Raw genomic sequence first — 23422 nt, 5'->3', positions numbered from 1 at the left:
CCCTTTGTATGAAAAAGGGAGAATTGTGTCCAGGACGTTCTGTTTTTAAAGCAGCACAGGCATTTTTCAGCTGCTCACGTCCTGTTGGAAGACGTAATGAATTGGGTTGAGTTTGCCTCTATCCATTGCTGAATCCAGGAAGGCACAAAGGAGGCTCATAGTGCATTTTGGTTTGTGCGGAGCAAAGCAAAGCCCTTTTTTCCCCTCCTCTGAACTGTCAGTAGCAGAGAGACTGTGGTCAGTCTTGGTCAGTTCTGCAGTGTGATTTCCTGGCAGGGAAAGGTGCTAAAATGTCACCAGTTGTAGAACTCTGTTCTGGCATGCCTGAAGTTTAGCAAAAGGACAAGAGGAGTCCTTCTTAACTGGAGCAGTGCACTCCATTTAGATTGCAGCCCCTCAGATATGTGGGTTAAAAGTGCCGTGTCTCCTTGTCTGAAAGGAGAGAGGCAATTGCTGGATAAACTCAGGCTTTTGTATCTGCACAGTGATTCAAGGATCTCTCTTGGAAAGCTCTATGGAAGTGTCAGATGTTATTATGTACCTCGCTGTTCCAAATGACAAGAACATTACAGAAAGTAAGCCATCATCTTTGTGAATCAGAGCCCTCCCACTTCCTTACCACTGCTTAGCAATTTTTATGCCAGAAAAAGGAAGGATTTACTTAAAATCACAGCTGCTATGAATGATGATTCCCAGCCCACACCTGGCTTTTGGAACGTTATGTTTGTGAAGCCTTAGGTGCATCCCTCAGCTCTTTGCATAGAAGTTATGCAAGTTCTGCATGTTCATCAAAAATAATAATGAAATAGATGATTACTGAAAAAGTCATTTGAAAGGAGAGACTACCGAAGCTATTTTTAGTTTGAAACACAATCTGAAAATATGACTTTTATACTTACTAATATTTGATTGCTGCATTTGGCAGGTGATATCTATTCACCTTTCCTATTAGCACAGTATGCGGAAATGAGGCTGGATAACTAACCTTGCTCCAGGGCACAGTCACAGCTCAGCTGTCACCTTCCCAGTCCTGGTCCAGAGTGAAGCCCTGTCTGCTCCCTTGTGAACCTCTTTGATTTTGGCACAGAAGTCTCCAAAGTATTTTACAGCACTTCCTGTAATGGCAGCTCAATAACATTTCAAGTGCACAGGGGCACGATTCCACTGTGACAGAAGATTATCTTATCTGGGGGCAAAGTGTGGGGCAGGTGAGTGCCAGGCAGCGCTGAATGGAACACCCAGACACGATTCTTGTTTTCCATGGGCTCTGCTTGCGGCCTGGGAAGTTGGCTTTGGGTTCAGATTTTGCATCATAGGGTTTCCATATATAGTCACTGGTGATCTATGCAACCTCAGAGGAAAATCTGGGGGATAAAGGAGGAGCCTGCTCTGCTTATGGCATGTGCAGGGAATGACCACACGGTTCCACCTCCTCCTGCTCTGTTTGCAGCCGCTCTGCTGTTGGTCGCAGTGGAGGTGGCACATCCACGCCTCCCAGCCATGCTGAGAATAAACACAGTGCAGTCTGTTTGGTACTTCAGAATGCCTCATCTTTATCAGTGCCGGCTTGTGGCCTGTGAGCTGTTTTCTCAAACTTACATTGAGCTCTTCTATATAATGGAAAATGCAAAGGTCTATAATTCCTGTTCCAGGCTGTGCTGGCTGAGCATTAGGCACTGTGCTGCTGTGCCAGTAGGCTAATGAGGGATTTGTGCTTAATTCTCATGGAGAAAGTGATTCTGGGTTTCAGTAATTAAAAACATAGTCCTTTTAACTCGCTGTCTTCTGGCTGCTGCTTCATGTAGATGCTGGAAGCTTGGAACAATTCCAGAGGTCAGGAATTGTTTGACAAACAGCAATTTTTAATTGGCCATTTTTAATTTAAAGGGAAAACGTTTGGTTCTTGTGTTTGAAGAATAAAGTAAAATCATTCCAATTCCATCTATTCCATTGGTGTCTCAGCACCTTCGCTGCATCCCCACCTCACCGTGACAGCCGTGCTGCCAGGCCTTGCACCCATCTCCATTCCACCACCTCCAGCAGCCTGATGAGGCCATCATTCAGCATCTGCTGAACCTGTGAAGGGTGCAGCAGGCTCGGGGCTTCGGCCGCTTGCTGCTACATGCCATCTCCATCGCATCTGCTTATGTTTGCATATCATCTGAGAATTTCTACTCCTCTGGGTTAAGGCTGATAGTGCATCTGCTTTGCAAATGATGAGGAGTTCCTTCAGGACATCCTTTGAAGCAATGTTACCTATTTCTGGAAGGGAGTGTGGAACATGAGTGTGTCTGGGGGCAGAGGTGTGTGAGCTGCAGTGCTGGTGAGGAGTGGGGCCAAGGCTGCAGGGCTGCAGGCTGTGTCTGGATGGCTGCAGTGCGACGGGCAGAGCTGAGCAAGGCAAAGTGGGAGAGGAATGCAGTGCACAGAGCACAGTGCAGCCAGTGGAGCCTGCATGCTGTGCAGGTGTGCTGTTGGTTTTGGGCAGCACGTGCAGCCCTGCTGCATTCCAATCCCTGCTTGTTTGTGTGCAACTACAGAGTGAGGCAGGTAATAGGCAGTACACGAGTGACCTCCCATAGAAACACACAGGGATATTCATTATCAAAGCAAAATGTTGGCATTTTGTAGTAGGCTGAATGCGATTTGGCCAGAAGAGCTGGTGCTGGGATCCATCTTCATGACGGCAGGGTGTGCTGCAGCTTTACCGTGCACCTTTCAGGCAGTGTGGGAGGGGGTTGTTGTACAGAATCAAGCTGATGTAATTGAGCTGAATTGAAGTAGTGGCTCCTTTTCTCCTCCTGATTACAGAAAGTCCTGCAGGGTTTGTACTCTTTTGCTTCCTCTTGTAAAACTGCAGAGTGGGCAGCACTCAACTCTATTAATAGGTCTTTTGAACATGATTAATTGGGTTTTTAAGTGGGTCATTTTCTTCCAGAATTGCTGGGTTAGTTAATTCCACCTGCAGCTGCCCACCTGTGAGTCATTGTTCTGGTGGTATCATCTGGAACTCTGCTCTCGTTTGATGCACACTTGTGATTTTCCACACGTGGTTTTCAGTAGGAATTTGTTTTATGCTCTCACTTAATTTGCTGCTTGTCCGTGCAGCTGTGTCATCAAGTAGCCTCTGTGTGTTACATGTGCAAGTAGCCACTGCATGCTGCAGGTCTTTTACTGACCTCTGCTCTGTAAGTGATTCAGTGACTCAAGAGGACTCTTGAGTGGTTCTGCACATGGACCAGTCTTTGATGCCTGTCTGGGTACTTGTGTTTGTTTTATTTTTAATCCTGTCCTAAGGTGATATATTTTTCATGGTTTGTCAAGCAAGATTATGGATTTGGCCGTAAAATTGTGACTCATCTCAGCCTTCGTTTTTCTTATTAAGAACGATCCTGGAGGAAAGTGCAAATGAAAATGGCAGGTCTGTCATAAATAATGTAAAAATGACAGCCTGGAGAAGTCTCACGGACCCTCTTTTCTATCCACAGATGCAGAAATCAGTTTTGAGGGCTGGGTCTGTGGCTGGCACAAAGTTTTATCATCCACAGACTTAATTGTATTTAAGGGTTTACATCATCCATGTATCTAGTCTGAGATATCTATTTATTTTGAAGGAATATAAATCATCTTTTTTTCATTGTTTATCCAGAAGCTTTTGAGCTTGTAGTCCCTATTCTTAGTTGATGCTGTAAACATATTCCATCTCCCTAATGTTATAATTTTGGAAGAATTGCTGTATCCAGAGTGCAGTTAAATCAGTAATTCTTTGCTCCCTGTCTTTTTTCAGTCAACCACACTTGAAGACTGAATGTCTCAAAAAAGAAACACTGTGGTGGATGAGCAGTACAAATAAATGAATCCTCGGCAGTTCTTTGCCACATGATACGTAATGCTGCTGATAAACAGTCTCATCTGTTGCAGATGATAGTGGTGCGGAGGCACAGAATTGTATTGCTGGTTACAGACATCTGATTTCAAGGGCGTGCTCAGATACTGGCCTAGTCATAGGGATGAGGTAGGAATATATTACAAACACAGCAATCAGAAGCCCCAGGAACTTGGAATTTACTGCCGGTGTCTGATGTAAGATGTACTGGGAGGCTAATGAAAACAAACATGTCATCTATCATTTTTTCTTTTTTTTCAGGAGGAGAGTCGTATTGGGGAAAACCATTTAAAGATGAATTCAAGCCCAACTTGTCCCATACAGGACGTGGTATCCTTAGTATGGCCAATTCGGGGCCTAACACCAACAAATCGCAGTTGTAAGTTGTCACTTGTACTTTGTATTTTACATTTTCCTTCTGGACATTGTGCCTTCTGCTGTGGAGAAAATAAATGACATTTTATGAGCTGCTCCTTAAAGTTCAGTCAGGTGAAATACTGTCAGAGAAAAGGACTTGGTGTTCAGTGTACCAAACAGGGAGGGCTAAAGTGAGGGACAACATGAATGAAGTAAAGCAGAAAGAACAAATGAGATTTAAAAATATTGAAGGTTGTGATAATGTACTTTGATTGTGACAGAAGCACAGAGGTTTGCCTGCAGTCTTTGCAAGATGTCCCGTGTCACTTTAAGCCAGCTGTGTCTCAGCCACACTCTAAGAAGAAAGTTGTACCTCTATTGGGAACCTCAGAGAAAAGTGTGTGTGCAGTTCTGTGTATTGGGGCTGGGAAGTGCTGGAGGGGAGCCTTGCTGTTGGTCTTCACAAGTATGGTTGGGTAGCTATGCAACAGCATGGTTAAATTTAACTAAACACAGGTGCTTGTCTCCAGGCCCTTAATAGATTTACTCACGTGCTTAAGCCTGAGCGTGTGTGACAGGTCCAGTTGCTGTGAAGCTTGTTTTGGATTTGAATGTTACTGCCAGCACTCAGGTGCTAAATTAGGGAAGAGCAGAGGCTTTAAAAGAATATTTACTAGGAGAGGCGGGGGGTCAAGATGCAAGCGAGACAGTTCAGGAATGATGTGCTGCATTGATTTTCATCATCTGCTGCTGTAGAGGTGATCGTATGTTTCCGTAAAATTTGCATATGAGATCTGAAGTTCCCATATATACAAAGTCCTTGCACGTCTCCAGCTGCCCATATTTTTACAGCTTCCTAAGCAGTGTTTAGAGACTTCTGGCACCTGGTGTTAATTCAGTTGTCCTTATTTTTAACTGTAGTGACATTCACAAAGCTTTCTCTGCATATTTACTTCTGCTCAGATTATTTTAATTACATTTCCTATTACTGTATTGCATCTAGCATGGCCAGTGGATGGTCTACATATTGGATATCTGAGAACAAAGTGAGACGAAGAACCTTTGCACAAAACTAAGTTGTAACAAACACCCTGTGTGGGAGTTTGCATTGCACAGCATCTCAAAGCTTTCCTTTGGGCAAGCTATGTTTTAATAGATTGTCTAGCAGATTACAGCCCCTCCTATATGCAGTCATGTAACTTCCTGAGGCAGTGACTTATATGGGAAAGTACTTTTGGAATGTTTATGTATTTTTAGCTGTCTCTAATGTGGTGTAACAGATGGACTTGGAGAGAGCCAGCACTGCGTGTCCAGCCAGCATGGGCCATCCTGGTCTGCAGACCATGGAGTAGAAACCTCTGTCTCCTATGCTTGTTGACCAAGTCTTCTAAAGAAGCATCAAACCTTAGAGAAAGGTTTTAGTAGTAAGAATTGTTTTGGATTTGGTATTTCAGTTAGCTGAGTTTAAGTTTAAAAGTACCCTTCCCCTCACTTAAAAAATCCAATAAATTAAAAACTCAAGTTTCACAGATTTTCCTCACTTTTGACACTTCTAAGTGCCATGTTTGTACCTGAAGTATAAATCTGTTCTATCCAGAGGAGAAATGGATCACAGGGCAATGCAATGGAAAAGAAACTGCAAATACTGGATGTTCAGAAAGGTGAAAGTTTACACTGGAAGGAGATTGTTGTGTTGTATGACTGAATTTGCTGGGTACAAACTACCAGTCATGCACAAGAAATGTGTCACTGTCCTGCCATGGACTTTCCAAAGCCTGCCTGGCCAAGGAAGCAGATACTCATATTGCTTTTGGACGCTGTGCAAACCAGTGTGTTTGGAGTACTGCTTGGGAATGTTGGTAAGGTATAAGAGTGAGAAATCCTAACTCACAAATCCAAGGCAAAACCCACAGAACAGAGGAATTAAGGGACGTTTAACCAGTGGGACTCCCAGAAAGCGAGATCCCTCTCTCTCTGCAGAGGGCTGTTCCACACACTTTCTGTTTCGAAGCATAACTGGCAATTGCTGAGTCTCAATGAGCTGTAATGCTAACCCCTATGTTTTTATTCTTTCCAGCTTTATCACATTCCGCTCTTGCGCGTATTTGGACAAGAAGCATACGGTGTTTGGAAGGTAAGTGGAAGATGCCGTGAGAAGCGGAGTACCAGAAGTATCTTCCAGTGTGTCCAGACCCTAGAGAGAAGAATCTTGAGCTGTAGTGAAATCCTTGCTCACAATCTGGTTCCTTGGTTGTGATTAAGTGGCCAGCATCAGTTCAGTGCCAGTCATCAGACTCTGCTTTTTTTTCCTCTTTCCATCACTGCATGTTGCCTTATTTCCTTTCTGTGGGTAGTTGTCTTGGGTGTTGGGAAAAAATCATCACCTTCATGTAACACTTTCACTCTTATTTTATTTCTGACAGGGGTCATTAGTGTAACATCTGTGTGTGTATCTGTGTATGTAGACTAATAATCTGTCATCAGACTCCTTCAGCTGTTTTTACCTTTGTTTGTTGTTTTGAAAACCATCAAAGCCAAAAGACTGAAGAGATGGTATCTCTAGTAGAACTTGCTGTTTTAGATCCTGGGTGTTTCCAGGATTTGGTGACTGTATCTGATCTGAGACTGTAGAGTACAATAATATCTGGAAAGCATATCTAGGAATGATATGTAGGGTTAAGAATAGAAAGAACCCATGAAATAAGAAGTCTTTGTTTCCATGAATGCTATGTTGGACCGTCTCAACTGGCTGTTTACTGGCCTGTCGTGACTTTCACGTAGACTTGAGGATTACTTGTTTCTGTTAATATAAAACCTAAATACCCAGAACTTAGCTGTGACCTCAACCATTTCTGTACATCTTTGGTTCATGTTAATAGGTGTCACATACAAATTTCTGAGAGCAGAATTGGACCTGTTTGCAATTTGTGGGAACTTTGCAGCAGGAATTTCATACTTACCTTTTTGTCTTTCCTATGTGGGATGGAGCACTGACACGTTCCTTTCCTTGAGAGCTGCCTTTTGTTTGTACCTCCACTGGTTTGAAGCACAGTGTTTGCACAGCAGCAGCTGTTAGGAGTTGGATGTTTGGCTGTTCAGTGTGTTTCTCAAACATGCCAGCTGCAGGCAGTGAGGTTCTGTAGGGGTGGCACGGCCCATCCTCATGCACAGGGACTGTTCAGTGTTGGGAGGACATGGAGAGCATCTTGTCACACGAGTGCTGCCCACCGTGGCGATAATGAGGGCAGTTGTTACCAAAACTGAAGGAGATCATTTGGTATAGATGGGGAATAAAACCAAACGCAGAGTAAGAGAAGGAAGCCTTCCCTAGGAGGTGTGCTGCAGGCTGTGTGGACTTCCTGCCCCAGCAGAGCTGCCTCGATTAACTTCGTAATTACCACTTGTAGTAATTACCATTTCTCCCAGTTTAGCGAGTGCTGCAATTAACTTGAAATCTAACCGGTAGCTTTTGTTGGCTTCCAGCTGGCTGGCAAGAGGTTTAGGAACTCGGATAAAGTAGAGCAACTGTCTTGAGTTTGCTCCTGTGTATCACGGAATGGAAAGGACGATAAATATTTCCAGGTGATTGCTGCAAAGGGAAGGTCCTCGCTGCTGCACTTCTGTGCTGCTGTGTGAGGGGGTTCCCCAGCCCATGCTGCAGCCAGGAGTTCAACCTGCATGAGCTACAGGGGCACTACTGCTGGAACTCCAGTGCAGACTTACATTCCTGTCTGACATGCCTTATAAAATCTAGATGTGAGCACATCCCATCTGTGTTATTTTTATTTTCTACTGCTCCAGTGGCTCGTAATTCCCATGGATCAGACACCAAGTTCATCTGACCCTTGTAATAGAAATAGAAACATGATCTGTTCCAGACAGCTGGCCGCATGAGTAGATAAAGGAGTGAATGCAGGTGTGGGGATGTTACTGCACCAACCCCTTTCAGCTTGCCTTTCACCAGCAGTCTGCACTTTCTTTTGAGCCAAGGAAGAAGAATGCCCTAAAGAAAATGAAATGCCTCATGGATATCTTGGGGAGCCCAAAACCAAAGGGAAAGCCCATGTTTGGAGTGATAGTGAAAAGTGATCAAATGTTGTGGCCAGCAGGAGGGGAGAAATGTTTGCTGTCCAAATTGTGGGTGAAGTGAAGGACAAGCGGGGCAGTGAGTGCAGGCAGCGGGTGTGCAGCAAGATTAAAAGGAGGGCAAGACAGAGCAAAGGGGGAAGTGTCACCTGTCATAGCTGACATGCTCAGCTCAGCCTTCTCATCCTTTCCTCCCCTTGTCAGATGCTTTTGTGGCAGAAAGTTTACTCTCCTTAGATAAGCATCATTGCATTTAATATCCCCTAACCTGCTTAGTGCTATTGTCCTCTAGCCATGTAAAGCTGCTACAGTGCATTGAGGTACCCAGGTATGATTCAGTGGTGCACTGTTTGTTTCTATGTGTAACGTTCCCTGTGTGCTGTGGATCAGTGCACCTGAGCAGCTCCTGAGCTGGGAGGCGCCGGGTTCATCTGCTGAGTCCGGTTTCCAAATACTTTTCTCCAGGTTGCTTTTCTGTTTCGTTGCTTTCCATCACTGTGTCTCACTTCCCATCTTAAGCCCTTAGGAGAGATCGAGGTGTTTTGACTACATCCTTGTGGCAGGTTGGAATTGCTCAGTCCGTTTTGGGTTGGGTGTATACATAGAAAACATTTTGTCCTGTGAGTGTGTGTGTTTGTGCCTGTATATATTGTTGTCTGTGTATATGAGTGCATGTACTCTTTTGTTTTAATATCAAAATCAGCTTGAGTGCAGAATGTATTTACAAAACAGCATTTCTTTCTGGTTTCTGTTCCTCGTTTAAAGTGTTGGTGTTTTATTTTTTTTGAGAAAGTCCAGACGTTGTTCTTGTTTCGTCCTCTGGTCAGGAAACCCCATCGTGCTGGAGCTCTGCCACCCCAGCACCGCGTAAGGCGCAGTTCCTGCTGCTCTTCTAAACACGAGTTTGAGAACTATAAGTTCGTGTGTGAATGGCTGTGAGGCTGCTCAGGAGCTGCTGTGTCTGTAGGGACAGTGCTGGTGTAGCAGTGAGAGTTCCTTGGCGTATTGCAAATGAATTGAGCTTTCTCCACATGTTCCTCTTGCACTTCGTGCAAAGTCTTTGGCAGTGACTGCAGGATGGTTACTGGTTTGCATAATAAAAGATCTGTAATGTGAAGTAGGATTTTAAATAACATCTCTAAATTTGGGATGCAAAGATTTCCAGTGCGAGCTTAGCTGGGTGTTCAGTACAACTGCATTGCATTGGTAAGAGCATGTTTTTCATTACTTTTCTAACAGAAAAAATGTAAACGTACCCAGTTCACCCCCCACGTGTGAGTGCAGTGCAACATTTGTCACGCTCCTCTAAAAGCACAAGGAGCTGCCTCAGGGACACCGAGCTAAATATATAGCTGAGGTCATCATTGCTCTGTTCAGCATCTACTGGAGACAGACAGCAAACCCTGTTTCACTGCTTGTTCTCATGTAGATGGTGACTTGAAGGTGTCACCTTTTCCATTGTGGGCTGTCTTCTGAACTGCTGTTTAAACCTGACAGAAACTTTCATGGTCCATTTAGGACAGAGCATGCACGGCACCTTATCTGAGGAGCACAGCCACAGACAGTGCAGCGGGGGGACCTCATTGCTGCTCCTCAGCTGACCCCCTTGCTGGCAGCAGTGCCCTCAGTGCTCCGTGTCTGCTGCACGTGCAGCCTGAGCCCATGGCCTTTACCTTCTGTCTTAATGAAAATTACCTGCAGGGCTCTTCATGCTGAGACTCACAGTTGTTCATGCTGCAGGTCTTATCTCTTCAAAGTCAGTGGGCTATTTAAGTAACGTTAAGCAGTGCCTCTCATTTTAGAAGGTTTTTTAGTGCTTTACTGTACTGCTGTCTTGTCTCAGCACCGGGCTTGTATTCAGATTCATTTCTGTGAGCAGTTTTATCACAGTATGGGAAGACACAAACCAATACTGAGAGCTCACTGTGCTGATGCTGCAGCACACATGGATGTACTTTCTGTGGAAAGCATTAGAGGCAAAGAGGCAAAAGAGAGAAAACAGTGCTGTGTTGTGGAGAAGAGAAGTTGAAGAAGGAAAGAGAATGACCTGCTGTGCGGGCCCACAGCTGCAGCGAGGGGAGAACAACGTTGTGCTGCCACTTGTGATTGAGGAGCACCCTTGCTAGACATGATACATGAAATGAAGGGAAGCTGCTGTCTGGAACCAGAGCTGACTTTTCTTTGGATCAGTTGGCACAAAATGGCCAGTTTGTCACTGCAGGCACCAGCACCAAAGCACCAAATGCCAACATGTTTCACTGGCTGCTGGTGCTGCAGATGAAAGGAAGTGCCGGCAGCTCCTCCCTCCTGCAGGGCACGTCTGCAGTTGTAAGCAAAGCTGATTTGGTGCCTGAACCTTGCAACGTCATACAGATTCTTTTATTTCAATGCAGTCTTTACCGCTAACAGGAAAAGTCATGGAAGGCAGTAAAACAACAAAGGCCCTGTAAGAAGCGCTGACTAGCAATGTCTGCTTGATTCTTGTTGACATCTGAGCAGTGGATGTAGAAGCCACCAAACCATCATGAGGATAATACCTTTGTCTTCTCTCCTGACACTCTCTAACCACGTCAGCCAGGTGGCATTTTGTTCCTTCCCTGCTGCCCTGTGAATGCCACATCCATCACTGATGTCAAATGTGCGAGTGACGAACTATTCCCAGTAACGTTAAATTAGCGCAGCAAGTGAAGGTTTGTGAGTGTTGCCAAAATGCATTAGGGGTAATATTGTGGGAAGTCTAGCTATGGGCTGAGGGATTACTCGATTGAATTGCTAGTCACAGCTGATCTGACTATTTTAAATGATCAGAACCTAATTAAATGGAAACACACAGGCAGATAATGAATGGAGCTGTCGGCTAGAAAATCCTCCAGTATTAGATCAGAAGTTTCCTTTAGGGGTAATTAAAATACGGTGAATGTATCTTAGGCTGTGTGTTAATCACTGGTATTAAAAGTAGATCTGATATTGGCCCAAGGAGGGCTTTGAAATTGAGTTTTCTATTACGAAGCTGCTGAAGCCAGTGCAGGGTTGTCAAACCCCCTCTGCTCTCAGGAGGTTCCCCCAGTGTGATATCTCCAGCTGCAAATGAATGCATCTGTTCCAGCCTGCATTCATGTATTTTAATTGCTCTTAGAAGTCACGACCTGATTGCAGAATATTAACACACCTTTGGGGAACTGAGAGAAGTTTGGAACGCTCAAACAACAACAAAGTGTTTGCAGGGACCTGTTCAGGCAGGTGATTGGCAGCAGCCTCTGGAACTCAGCTGTGCTTTCTGCAGCCAGGTCTTTGTGTTGGTCATGGTTATTGCTGTGTTAGCCAGGTGGTGCAGTGAGGTGCAGCCCTGAGCTCTGCTGGCTCCATAAGCTCAGGCTGCTCCTTGTTGTCCCACAGACACTCGTATGGGCTGTGGTTTTGGTTCCTGGATGTGGCCTGGCTGTGTTAACACAGATGTTGTCCAGCTACAGCCTGCATTTCTAAAGGCTCTGGATCCCCCCGGCATCAGTGGGCTTTATTTACTGCTGTTCTAGGTATAGCTGTTTTCACATTTAATTGAGGACAGTGATGTGGATAAAACCGGTAAATACCTTGGGACCAAGATGTGATCCCAGCAGGACCCCCTGGAAACAAACTGACTCAGTGGTTCCTATTTGAAGGCAGATTTTCACACCTGTCAGCCAGACTTTAGATTTAACGCGTGCTGTGTTTGCATCATTCTGGTTTCTCCATCAAAATATCAGCACCTTCCAGAAGTCCGTTCCACTGACGCTGTTATCCCTATTAACCACATCTGGTGGCTCAGAGATAGAACGCTGCCTGGCAGACTCTGTTTTCCACAGAACCTTGTTGATTGCCGTTACTTATTTCCTTTCTTTCTTAATCATGTCCTGTCTCCACTATTACATTATTTTGCTGGGATAGATGCCAGGAAGACGGGCTTATAATTATCTGGATCAGCCATTTATCCTATCTAAAAATCCTTTTCTGGAATTTTCCCATTGTTCCGTGCTTCTTTTTTGGATAAGGAGGGGACAGGAATAAAGCACCAACAACAGACCACAAGTCTTCAGGCTCCTTTTAATGTTTCAAAGCAAATATTTGGATACGTTGTATTGAAAAATGAGCAGCCGGGGATCCTCTTCAATACAGCCCATGATGAGGGGTGTCCACGATGCGATGCTCTGCTGCCTTCCCAAAGCCCCCCCAGGTTCATCACTGCAAGCAAAAAATGGGAAGTTAATGAAAACAATTGCTTTCTTGACCCAGTCCGGTCTAGTTTTCAAAGCTCATAGTAACATTTGAGATACAAATGTATGGATGTAACACTAGCAAATGAAGCCATTTTGCAATGGATTTGTTTTTTCTTGCACACACAGCTGTCCACAGTTGCTCCTTCTCCATCTGGCTGCTTTCTTTGCACAAAAGGGCTGCCCTGTTTGGGAGGAGATATCTTTGCATTCTCTCTGAATATTTGACTTTTCCTTACTGTGTTTAAACTTAAACTCAGATCCCAGATCTGAGAGAAAAGAATCTTACCTTCCATCTTGCGTGACATTATCTCAAGTTTTCCAAATGCAGTTGCTGATCCCTTCCCCTGAACACAGCGGTGTAAAAGTCTGGGGGAGTGGGTGGGCAGAGACGATGTTGGATGTGGGAGTGTTGGATGTCTCGGTGATGCTGTGACAGCTGGAAGTTGTCTTTCTCTCTTAGAGTGGTCGGCGGCTTTGAGACTCTGACTGCTATGGAGAACGTGGAAAGTGACCCCAAGACGGACCGTCCCAAGGTAAGTGGGAAGTGACGGGAGCTGTGTGGGGATAGAGAGCTGCATGGCGTGGTCACCCTGCTGCTGCTGCTGCTTCCCTGGGCCAGATGGTGCAGTTTAACCAGAGAGTCAATGTTCTCCTCTTCTGTTTGCAGGAGGAAATACGAATCGAGGCAACAACTGTTTTTGTTGACCCGTATGAGGAGGCAGATGCGCAGGTGAGGATGGCGTTCCTTCATTTTTTCAGTTTTTGCCCTGGTTGATCCCTTGTGGAGACCATACACTTTTCTGTGCCTCCTCTTTGCACCACCCCTGCATGCTGGAGGCTCTGGACCACACGGGCACAAGGTAAATTGGAACAGCTGCTCCTTACATTGCATTGTGTGCAGGGAGCACCGCTGCTGTTTCAGCTGAGAGGTCTTTGGAGCTCGGTCTGGCACAGTTCCCCTCCTCACCATTAACAGTAGCTTCCTTTCCAAATGCCCACTATGTGTGGAGGTGGGAAAGTTTTATTGTAATGGCTGCAGACAGCAGGTTTGTAGTGGCTCTTGAGGTCCATTTCCTAACGTCAACCCTGTAATTGCAGCAATGCTGATTGCTGTCTTAGAGTGCTGTAGAGCTTCAAAGAACTACAGTCATGGTCTCCTTACTCTGGACGAGCTGTTGTAACAGATTTCACTCTGCTTCCCATAGGTTGCTGCAGAAAGAGAGAAGGTTCAGCTGGAAGAAGAAGCAGCCAAAACAAAAGCTGAGATGGTCCCACTAAAGAAAGAGGTCCAGACTCCTAAAACTTACCGGCAGGGAGTTGGAAAATACATTAACATGGCTGCAGCGTAAGTTCCCTGCCCAGCAGATCTTTGTTCAGTTTTAGTTGCCTTTCCTGCTGGATGCTGACCTTGCCCGTTGCTGTTTCTCGGGGCTACCTGCTAGAGCATGCCACACACAAGGAGCAGACTTAGCCAGCTGCTTTACACCTAGTTCCCCATAATCCTTCTGCTTCCACATGACTGGGTGAGAAGTGGGGGCAGCTCTTGTGGCTCAAACTTTCAGCAACTGTGCTAAAAAAGTGACTGTTAAATCTTCTGCTCTGACCCGGAGAACTTGCTGGGGTTTGAACACATTCCTGGAAGTGCTCAAGGCCTGACACGAGCATCCCTGCAGACTGTCTGGGTGAGCCAGAAGCCCCAGCCCTGCTGTGCCAGTGCAGGGTGCGCACTCCTCTCTGATTCATAGCTGGCTCCAGTGTAGCTGTTGCAGGGAGAGGCAAGGCAGCCAGCTGCCCTGCTCCCACCCAGCAGTAAATAGTCCCTAAGGGGTGTTTTCATTTTGGTTCCAGGAAGCGCAGCGTGGAAGATGATGGGCCCTCAACAAGCACAGCTGCAAAGAAAGAGAAGAAGAGCACAGGCTTTGGGGACTTCAGCTCCTGGTAGCAGCAGCACAGCAAAAAAGAAGAGGCAGCCTCCCACATGGCCATGAAGAGCCCGAAAGACCATTTGTCCTGTGGAGAGGGAAGGCACCCGCATTCACTGTAGAAGAAAACTGTTGCTTTGTTAAGGCTGGTTAATGTGGCTTTGTTTTCAGGAGATCTGCGTTCCCCCAACTGCATCTTTCTGGAAGGCCTTTTTGTTGTTGTTCAGCTGAGCAGGGAGCACAGCTCCGCTGGGGATTAGCTGCAGCCTTTCTCTGCACAGCCAGCAGCAGCCCAGGCAGAGCCCAGCTTTGCAGGACGCTGCCTCAATAACAGCTGCACTGTGAAAGAGCTTCATTTACAGGTAATCATTTCCAGGCAAGCCAGGTCTGCTGGACAAATTGGTGTGTTGGGGAAGCGCCTGAGCTGCTGGAAGGCGCTGTGCAGGGGAGGACAGGGCTGGGCTGCAGCCTGTCCTGCTTCTCCCTTCCAGCTGCATTTTGCTTCTTCTCAGAAAGGACCAATTCCACATGTTCCTTCTGCCTCCTGGCTGGATTGGCTGCTGTCAGTGTCCACAGGGCCCCGCTCACTCTGAAATGAGCTGTGTCTGCACCCACGTGATCTCGAGCACTGGGAAGCAGTGGGGCTGTGCAGTGAGCAGTGTGCCTGCTGCTGCAGCACTGTGCGCTCCTCTGGCTGCTGGCCTCGCTGGAGCCCCTGGGCAGCTGGGGGGCTGGGCTGCCCCACTTCAGAGCTGCCCTCTGGGTCCAGAACTGACAGCCTGGAACAGCTGAGTGGGAACAGAAACAGCATCACAGCATTTTTTTTTAGCCATCCCCGAGGGCTGCTCCTTGCACAGGCATCTCCAGTATTTCCTTCCATAGCCACACAGTTAGGATGCTTACGAAAGGCCTTACAGAGTGCAGAAATGCCAGCCTGGGAGATGTAATGTGTGCTACCATCACTTGCAGGTGGTGCAGTAGATCCTGAACACAACTTCTCAGTGTTCTCGGGTGTTTTCAGAGCACAGCAGTGCCCTGCCCTGTCTGGCTGAGGAGGTGGTTTTGTAGTCGCCTTTGCAACCAGCACGTTGCTATCAGTGGTTTAAGAGCTTGAGGTCTCCACTTAGAGGAAACTGCTGTAAAAAATTTTTTGTAACAAGTTTTGCAATTAAATGCTTTTATTTTCCTTTGGATACTCGTGTTTGACCCTCAGCTGTGATTTCCAGGATCACAGCATTACGGCATTGATTGTCGTGCAAGGAAATGATTCATTCCTATGTCTAAAAGTGCTTGTGAGGAACTCGGGGATCTTTGCGGATATGATTCCATCCTTGTTAAACCATAGGAAGTTGAAACTCATTTAAAGAATAGCGGGGGGTTTCTGCAGTGTTTTGCAGGGTACAAAGCCAGACACGATTCCTGGAGCTGAGCAGAGCTTTCCTGCAGCTGAGCTGCTGGTGCTGTTCTGCAGTTTGCTGCTTCTGCTGGGCTGGCCTCTTCCTGACGAAGGGTATCGATCTCTTGTGTTGCCACCTGCTTTGTTGCATTTTAAAGTTGCAGAATTCACAGTGTTGCTGGAGCTGCTGCAGTTTAATGAACTCCGTAAGCATAAAATGGTTTTCCATAATAGATAACAACGGAGATTATTATGAATGAAGGGAGCTTTTGCTGACAAGGAAGCGGTGGGATGAGGACTGCTGTCCTGCCGAGGCCGTGTTGCAGGTGCTACAGAGATGGACAAGCAGATTTTTGCTGTCTTTGCTTGTGGTGCTCGTAGAAGTGCTCATATTCAGTGCTCATAGAAGAAACAAAAAATGGGGTCTTAGCATAGACTTAGCATAGCTTTTGTCTGGAAATGGGTAACGTGTTCTGTTTGCTCCTTTTGCTCCACACTGAGCTTCCTGCTGAAAAGCAGTGGCACTGGGTGGGCAGTGCATCCTCGCTGCCTGAGACCTGGCAGCGAACACCACTGGAGTGCTTGGGGTGCAGTCCCAATTTGGGGACAGCCAGGCAGAGGCACTGTGCCATGTCTGTGGGGTTACACCTGCCCATGTCAGCCTCTACCCCTTCTGGGGCTTCTGAGCTCAGCCCAAGTGCAGCAGCAGGGTTGCAGCACCCGCAGCCATGCCAGTGGGGTTTGCTAGGAACGGATGCTGGAAACCTTGTGTCAGGAAGCAAGGGAGGGCTGCCCAACACCCCCCACCTTCTTAGCACTGTTTGCTTTGGAGAGGGATAACGAGAGCCATGGGCCAAGCAGGAAGGAGACAGGCAGCTGCCGGCCCCTTGGCTTTGTGGCATTGCTGGGATTTTTTGCTTCCACTTTCTTTGTAAATGGGATTTATTGCAGCGGGAGATTGATCGGGTTGTGGAGCGGGGACCAGAGGTGTTGCTGGGGTAGGCGCTGTGCTCCATACGGCGCTGGGATGCCTACAGCACCCACAGGAATACTGCTGCTGCTGCAGGGCTCAGTGCTGCAAGACCAGCAGTGGGTACCCTGAGCTGGGGTACGTGCAGCCCACTGACCTCATCCTCTGGCAACAGCAGTGGGGAGCACAGTGTTTCTGTGCCCCTGCAGCCCCCAGCAGTGGGAGCAGCAGTCCTGTGAGTGCTGCAACCCCTCTTGAAAGCAGCTGAGCAGGTAACAGCTGCAGCTCCTGTCTGGGGCTGAGGAGCCCAGGCTGGGCTGCAGGCTGAGGCTCTGGGTCAGCATTATGCCCATAGGGCTGTGCTGAGGCAGCTTCCCAACCCCACGTGAGGTTTTAGTGCTCCTGACGTCATGGAGTGGCTGAATCTTCCCTTTCACACAGAAGAAGGCTCATGTGCACTCACAGCAGCTGGAGCTGGCAGCTTGCGGCTTCATGGCTCCTGAAAAGCAGCTTGGAACACAGGGCCAGCTGTCCCCAGCCCTTCCCCCTGGAAAGCCTCCCAAGGTCTCACTTTTCTGATATTAGATATGCTCTCTAATCTTTGGCCTCTGTTTATTAATGGTTAATTATATCTATTTGCTTTTCTGCCAGCATTGTCCTTTAGCTCGCATGGCTGCGTTCCCTCCCCGATGCTTCCCTGCGCTATTTATAGGTGGGATTGGGTCCCCTCTCTGCTGCTGTGCTTGGCTGCCCGTGCTGCGTGCCTCCCGCACTGCCCGTACTGGAGGAGCTTTGTGCTGGACTCAGAGAGCAGTGAGCTGGCTCTGTCCTGCGCTGTGGATCCTGTGGTATGAAGGTTTCTGTGTGCAGTGTCCCCATGTGTGAGAGCCCCCATCCATATTGAGCGGGGCTGGGGGTGCTGCTGCCCTCCAGGAAGCAAAGCCCACTCACTGCCCATGGTGCTTCATTTTGCCAGTCCCCACGTGCCCCAGTGGAAGCGCTGTGGGGCAGTGAGAGTGGCTTCCCAGCAGCCCACCAAGGGAGCAGCGTGTGATTTCTATCTATCTGTGCTTTCATCCAGCGATGAAAGGGATGATGGAAAGCATTTGATCTGACCACAGGAGCAATGGACCCCCCGAGGAGGCCGCCTCCCCTGCACTGCTGGCAGCAAATTATTGACATAGATAAGGAGCCAGCAGGCAGAAATGCCAAATGCTTCCAGGCCTCCCAGCAGCTGCAGCGCAGATCTTTCTCCCCAGACTTTGATATGTGCTGCGCCTTGGCCGGAGGCTCCAGCACCAAAGCCTGGTGCTGTGCAGGTGAGGTGCCAGCAGTGCTGTGGGGCACAGCTGAGCTGCACGATGGCCCCATGCGTTGTGTGCTGCTGTATGGCTGCAGCTGGAGGATCTGCAAGAGGTGTTTGGGTTTTCTATGGACACGGCCAAATGTTTTACTGTAGACATCTTCTCTGCTGATCCCAGCCAGGCTTTTAATGGATGGGTTCCTCGCCAGCGGCAACTGCAAATTGATTGCAGCAGAATGGCAAGTGCAGACAAATATAGAGCTGGCTGCCTACAGGGAGCACAGAGGGAACTTCGGGGGCTATTTTTGGAGCTTCATCTCTTACAGTATTTCTGATCGTTGCTTCTCCCTAAGAACACATTTGGGGTTGGGTTTTGTTTTTGTTTTGTTTTATTTTGTTTTGTTTGTGGGAAGGAGAAACTCCCCTGCTCCACAAGCAGCTTTTTCAGCTTTTCTGCACTCCATGGCCCTGACCTCAGGAGCAAAGTGATGAGTGAGACCAGAAACCAGCTTGTTTGCTGCCCTGATCCTGTGCTGGGGAACCCGCGCTGTTTGCTGGGCACCAGGAAACCCTTTGGGCACATGGTGCTGGGTCTGTTCCTGCTGCTGTGACCTGTGCAGGCTGACGGGCGCATCCTGGCACAGATGCTCTTCTGCCATCATTTTGCACCTCTGTGCTTCTCAGACCCTGTTCTGCCTTCATCTCACTGAGCTGCAGCCTGGCATTGCAGAGTCTTTTTTTGCATGTTTGCCTCCAAATAACACAAAGGGCTCAGCTTTACCAGCATGCTGGTTGGTGCAGCCCTTAAAAATAAAGACAGCAAAACCAGTGAAAGCAAAGGGCTCAGTAGCAGACAAAGGGCTCAGTAGCAGACAGCCATGCCTTTAGCAGAGGGTTCTGCACCCCATTTGTTTAAAGCTTTCACTTCTACAGCCCCAGCCGTGGGGTTCCCATGCAGAGGCGCAGTCCACATCCAGCACAGTGTGCCACCCCAGAGCCCCCTCCCCAGACACAGGTGTGTCAGCCGCCCCATCACCCCTGTGCTGTGTGCAGCAGGAGCAGCCGTCCTGTGCAGGAGGTTGTGGCTGCGATCAAAGTCCCAAAGTCCGGGCTCAGCACTCACCCATGGGTTTCTGGGCCAGAGAGGCAAAGGTGAGGGTTGTGCTGGGAGCTGCAGGCGGCCACGTTCCCTGTGAGGCAAATGGGGCTGCACAGTGCCCAGGGTAAACAACAACTGCACAATCCTCTCCCCGCGGAGCTGTGTGTGTGTGTGTGTGTGTGTGTGTGTGTGTGCCCCAGCTGTGCTGCTCTGCATTTCTCTGTGGCATTTCCATGGATGGGACAGCTGTCTCCTGCACAGGCAGAGGGGGCCGATGTCAGCCCTCATCCCCATCACTGCGGTTGGAACCATCCTCACACTCCTGGAGCCGGCAGGCAGGGCTGTGGGGCATGCTGTGCTATTACTGGCACCTTCTCTCTCTTCTCCATGAACACACCAGCTCTCAGCCTGTTTCCATAGCAGAGGTGCTCCAACCTCTGAGCATCCCCGTGCCCTCCTCTGGTCTCCCACAGCTCACAACCTACCAGGCAGGGGGCAGCTCCGGCTGAGCAGGTCCCAGCCCAGCATGGCTGTGTCCGTGTGCTCCCAGGCCCCGTGCCAGGTGCCCGCAGCCATTGCGTGGCCATATATTACATGTTTGAGCTGTGAAACACTGCGCACATGGAGATAATCATTAACTGGAGGAGCCGTTAACATTCAGCAAGGGCTGGGCTGCCAGGGAGGGCTGCCAGAGCAAAGTCTGCTTTTTAGTAAACACTGAAAGAATGCTGCAAAACACATTTGTTTCTGTGTTATGGGTAGGCAATTACAGGGCATTAATTTGTGTCTGCAACCTCTGCTCTGCAAGGACCAGAAGACAGGCAGGAGAAGTTACAGTGCCACAAAGTGCAGCTGGTTTGTCAGCCTGGAGCACAGAGCGCAGCCTCACTGCAGGGCTGCAGCTCACACAAACCTGGCACAAAGCACCGAATCTAGATGTGAATGGAGGCAGCAGTGCAGCAATAGGGGAGCAGCAAAAGCTGCCTGCCCTGCCAGCAGCTCAGGGCTGGGCAACAACAGGGAAACACAGCGACTGTGGGCTGTGATGGAGCTCAGAGCAAGTGGGGAATTGAGGAAGGTGGAGGGTTGTTTTAAAGAGGAAGAAAGGGAAGGAAAACATGAACAGCAGCAGATTTATGGTTGTGTCTGTTCTACCCAGTGAGGAAGTAGTAGTGGGTAGCACTTACCCATCAAATCAGTGCTCACTCGACCATCAGCGGGAAACAGTTAATTCAGGCCTGTAAGATGTTAACAGTGGAAGCAGAGCAAGAGTGAGCTGGGCTGTGATTGTCTTGGGCAGCTGGGACCGGGGCAGTGCGAGGAAGAGCACAGTGACCTCAGGGAAAGCACCGCTCCTCCCTGCACTGCCCCTGGCTGCCAGCCCCGCACCAGGCAGCACAGAGCACCGCACAGAGATGGATGGCCTGTGTGGAGCTGATCGCCACGAGCCTCCTGTCTGACTGATTGTGCTTGCACACCGTCAGCAGGACAGGCTGCAGAAGCACGGAGCTCCGCACTCACCCACTGCTGCACACCCTGCACCCCCAGCTCTCAGCAGCGCGTGTTTTACATCTGCAGCCCATTTCCCAGATGTAGCAATCTGCCCCGGCCCTGTTGCAACATCAGATCATCTCAGCCTTGGCAGCTCCGCTGTGTCACAAGATCCCTGGCTGTACTGGGTTCTTAATTTTGAAAAGCAGTGTTTGCACAGCACCACGCTCCTACTTTTTTCAGTCCAACTGTTGTTGTTGTTGGAGAGTACTACTGAATCAGGAAAAAATAAGTTTTAAATCACCTTTGCTGCACAATACAGTTTGCCTGACTTCCCTTTCAAGCAAACTCAACTGGAACCACAGTTCCAGCAGCGCTGGCTATGAGTGCCATTCAGTCCCCATCACAAAGCACAAAACCAGAAGCATTCACCAGGCAGAAACACACCTCCATTGTTCTCCCCCTGAAAGGATGCGCTTTCATCCCAGCAGCACAGCAGCAGCACTGTGTGCAGTTGCACTCCTGCTCCTAGGGACAAAGGAGCAACAGGATGACTTAAAGCAAATGGGCACAGCCAAACTCAAAGATGCTTCTGTTGTTATCTTCTCCTATAACTATAATGGGCTGCGTTCTGCAGTGAGACAAGGCAACCAGCATCTTCATGTATATTGCACCAAATGGAAGGGTTAGCAAAATAAATAGCCATCCAACCAGCAAAGCTTCGTGTCAGTGCCATAGGGAATATACAAATGAGGAAGGCATTTTCTTGCCAGAAGCTCATCCACCAGCACTGCGCTGCCACCAGCTCCAGGGCCCAAACCAGGATTTACTCAGACATTGTTTCAATAAATGAAGTTAACTTTCCTCAGCTGTCCTTCAGCAGAAGGACCGTTCCTAAGTGAGTCATAAAGGTGTCCTGAATGATACCACAAACTTGCATCCTTCCTTATGGTAAAAGATGGAGTCGTGCTGTGATGGAATTTACATCCATAATAAAACAGACAGCACACAAACTCCATTCTGAGTGAAGGACTGGCTGCTGTCAGTGCACAGAAATGAGTAACCTCAGAACTCAGCCTTTACTAGTGAAGGTTCATCGGTCACATGGCTCAGCAGAGCTTCACAGCCAGGAAACCTCTTGGTGCAGCACAGCTGGATGCAGCCACTGGCTGCGCTCAGGTGCTCAGTGCTGCACCCGCTGGGACACAGAGGACAAAAGGAGCCTCATGGACAGGGCTCCCTCACCAGGGCCCTACTCAGAGGTTAAGCTGAGCTCCAGCTGTGACCTCCTTGTCAGCTATTGGCAGTGAGGCCCACACACATCACACTGCAGTGCTATGGTGCTTAAAACTACAGTGCTAACACATGGAGAACCCTCAACCACAATAGGTGCTCACTTACCTACATTTAGCAGACAAAAAGATCTTCTAATGGAAGACTCCCAGCTCTTAGACAAGGCATCTGCCCACTGCTGTCCATCCCAAGGTGCTTTCCAGCTGGCTGCAGACAAAACTGGAGTTCACAACTTCAGACTTCTTCCTGCACTCTAATTGCTGTCAGGCAGTGTTTTCCTCACGATGGAAATAGCATGTTTGATCTCATATGTGGAACATCCCCTTCCACTTGTGAGATGAAGCAATGCATTATTGAAGAGTCACTGAATAAACCCACACTGAATTACTTCATTCACCACCTCAATCTACAGGGCTCATATCTATGTGCTCTCACCAGCACTCAGCAATCGCTGCACATTCAGCCAACCACATGAAACCCCGACTCCCCCACATCACACACAGCTCTTGGCTCACAAGCTCCGACTTCACTGGAAGTCAAACCAGGAAATCAAATTCAAACCATTGTTTTGTATTTACATTCTACTGATTGACCACCCTAAAACAATCCATGGATCACAGCCACTCCATGGGCCTTCATTGGAGGCAGCAGAATTCCAGGAACATTTCATTAGCACTTCAGTGCTGAACACACTCGCACAACTTGTGTGAGTAGACAAGTCTAATGCAAAGCATTTCCTTTGAAGTCATTTATATTTAACTGGTCTAACACAATGAAGGACAAACCTACACCTGCATTATACAGGAGAAAAACCAAATCACTGCAAAAGCCCCTCGCTACAACTTTATTAGTTTTTAGTCTTCCAAATTAATAAAGACAACTGTTAAGATAAATATGACCGTCTGATTAATCTTCAGAAGAAAACACTGCTTTGCTTGGACTTACCATTCACTAATCCACAAACTGGATTTCTTAATAGGACACGCAAAAGTGGGGAGAAGGGTTGTCACTGGGGATACAGTGTAGAGATAGGCAGAGATTTCAGACATGCTGTCCTTGTGGAATCTCTTTCCAAGCACATGGAGGACTGGAAGGTAACCAGGAGTCCTCCACGCTGCCCCAAGGACAGACCACACCTGACCAACCTCCCTGCTGTGGCAATGAGCCATCGGCTTTGCTGGAGCAGTTGCTGCAATACACTTCAGCTTTACTGAGGCTGCTGACACTGCTCTCCATAGCGTTCCACAGAATGTTGCAGTCAGATAAATGGACTGCTGGACTGAGAACTGGGGAGGCTTCCAAGCTCTATCAGTAGTAATCAATAGCTCGATGTCCAACAAGCAGCTGGTGACAAGCACAGTGGCCT

General features: G+C 48.1%; 1 protein-coding gene and 1 long non-coding RNA gene across 2 annotated transcripts in view; one reads left to right on the top strand and one right to left on the bottom strand.

Annotated features, from left to right (window-relative positions):
* Positions 1-15697, top strand: part of PPIL2 (peptidylprolyl isomerase like 2) — a 42344-nt gene extending 26647 nt beyond the window's left edge. Inside the window, exons 15-20 of the mRNA XM_015877527.2 lie at positions 4148-4265; positions 6321-6377; positions 13043-13115; positions 13250-13312; positions 13788-13927; positions 14431-15697. Of these exons, the coding sequence (XP_015733013.1) occupies positions 4148-4265; positions 6321-6377; positions 13043-13115; positions 13250-13312; positions 13788-13927; positions 14431-14524 (545 nt within the window). The 3' untranslated portion in view covers positions 14525-15697. The remainder of the gene's footprint in view (positions 1-4147; positions 4266-6320; positions 6378-13042; positions 13116-13249; positions 13313-13787; positions 13928-14430) is intronic.
* LOC116654127 lies at positions 12390-13791 on the bottom strand. The gene is made up of 2 exons (XR_004309064.1): positions 12869-13791; positions 12390-12547 (listed from the first exon to the last, which is right to left on the bottom strand). It is a non-coding gene; the product is annotated as an uncharacterized LOC116654127 (long non-coding RNA).
* Positions 15698-23422: the final 7725 nt, after the last annotated feature.

This window comes from Coturnix japonica, chromosome 15 (assembly GCF_001577835.2).
Source record: "Coturnix japonica isolate 7356 chromosome 15, Coturnix japonica 2.1, whole genome shotgun sequence".
NCBI lineage: Eukaryota > Metazoa > Chordata > Aves > Galliformes > Phasianidae > Coturnix > Coturnix japonica.
The sequence above is the reverse complement of the archived record's forward strand: the minus strand, read 5'-3'. Positions and strand labels throughout refer to the sequence as shown.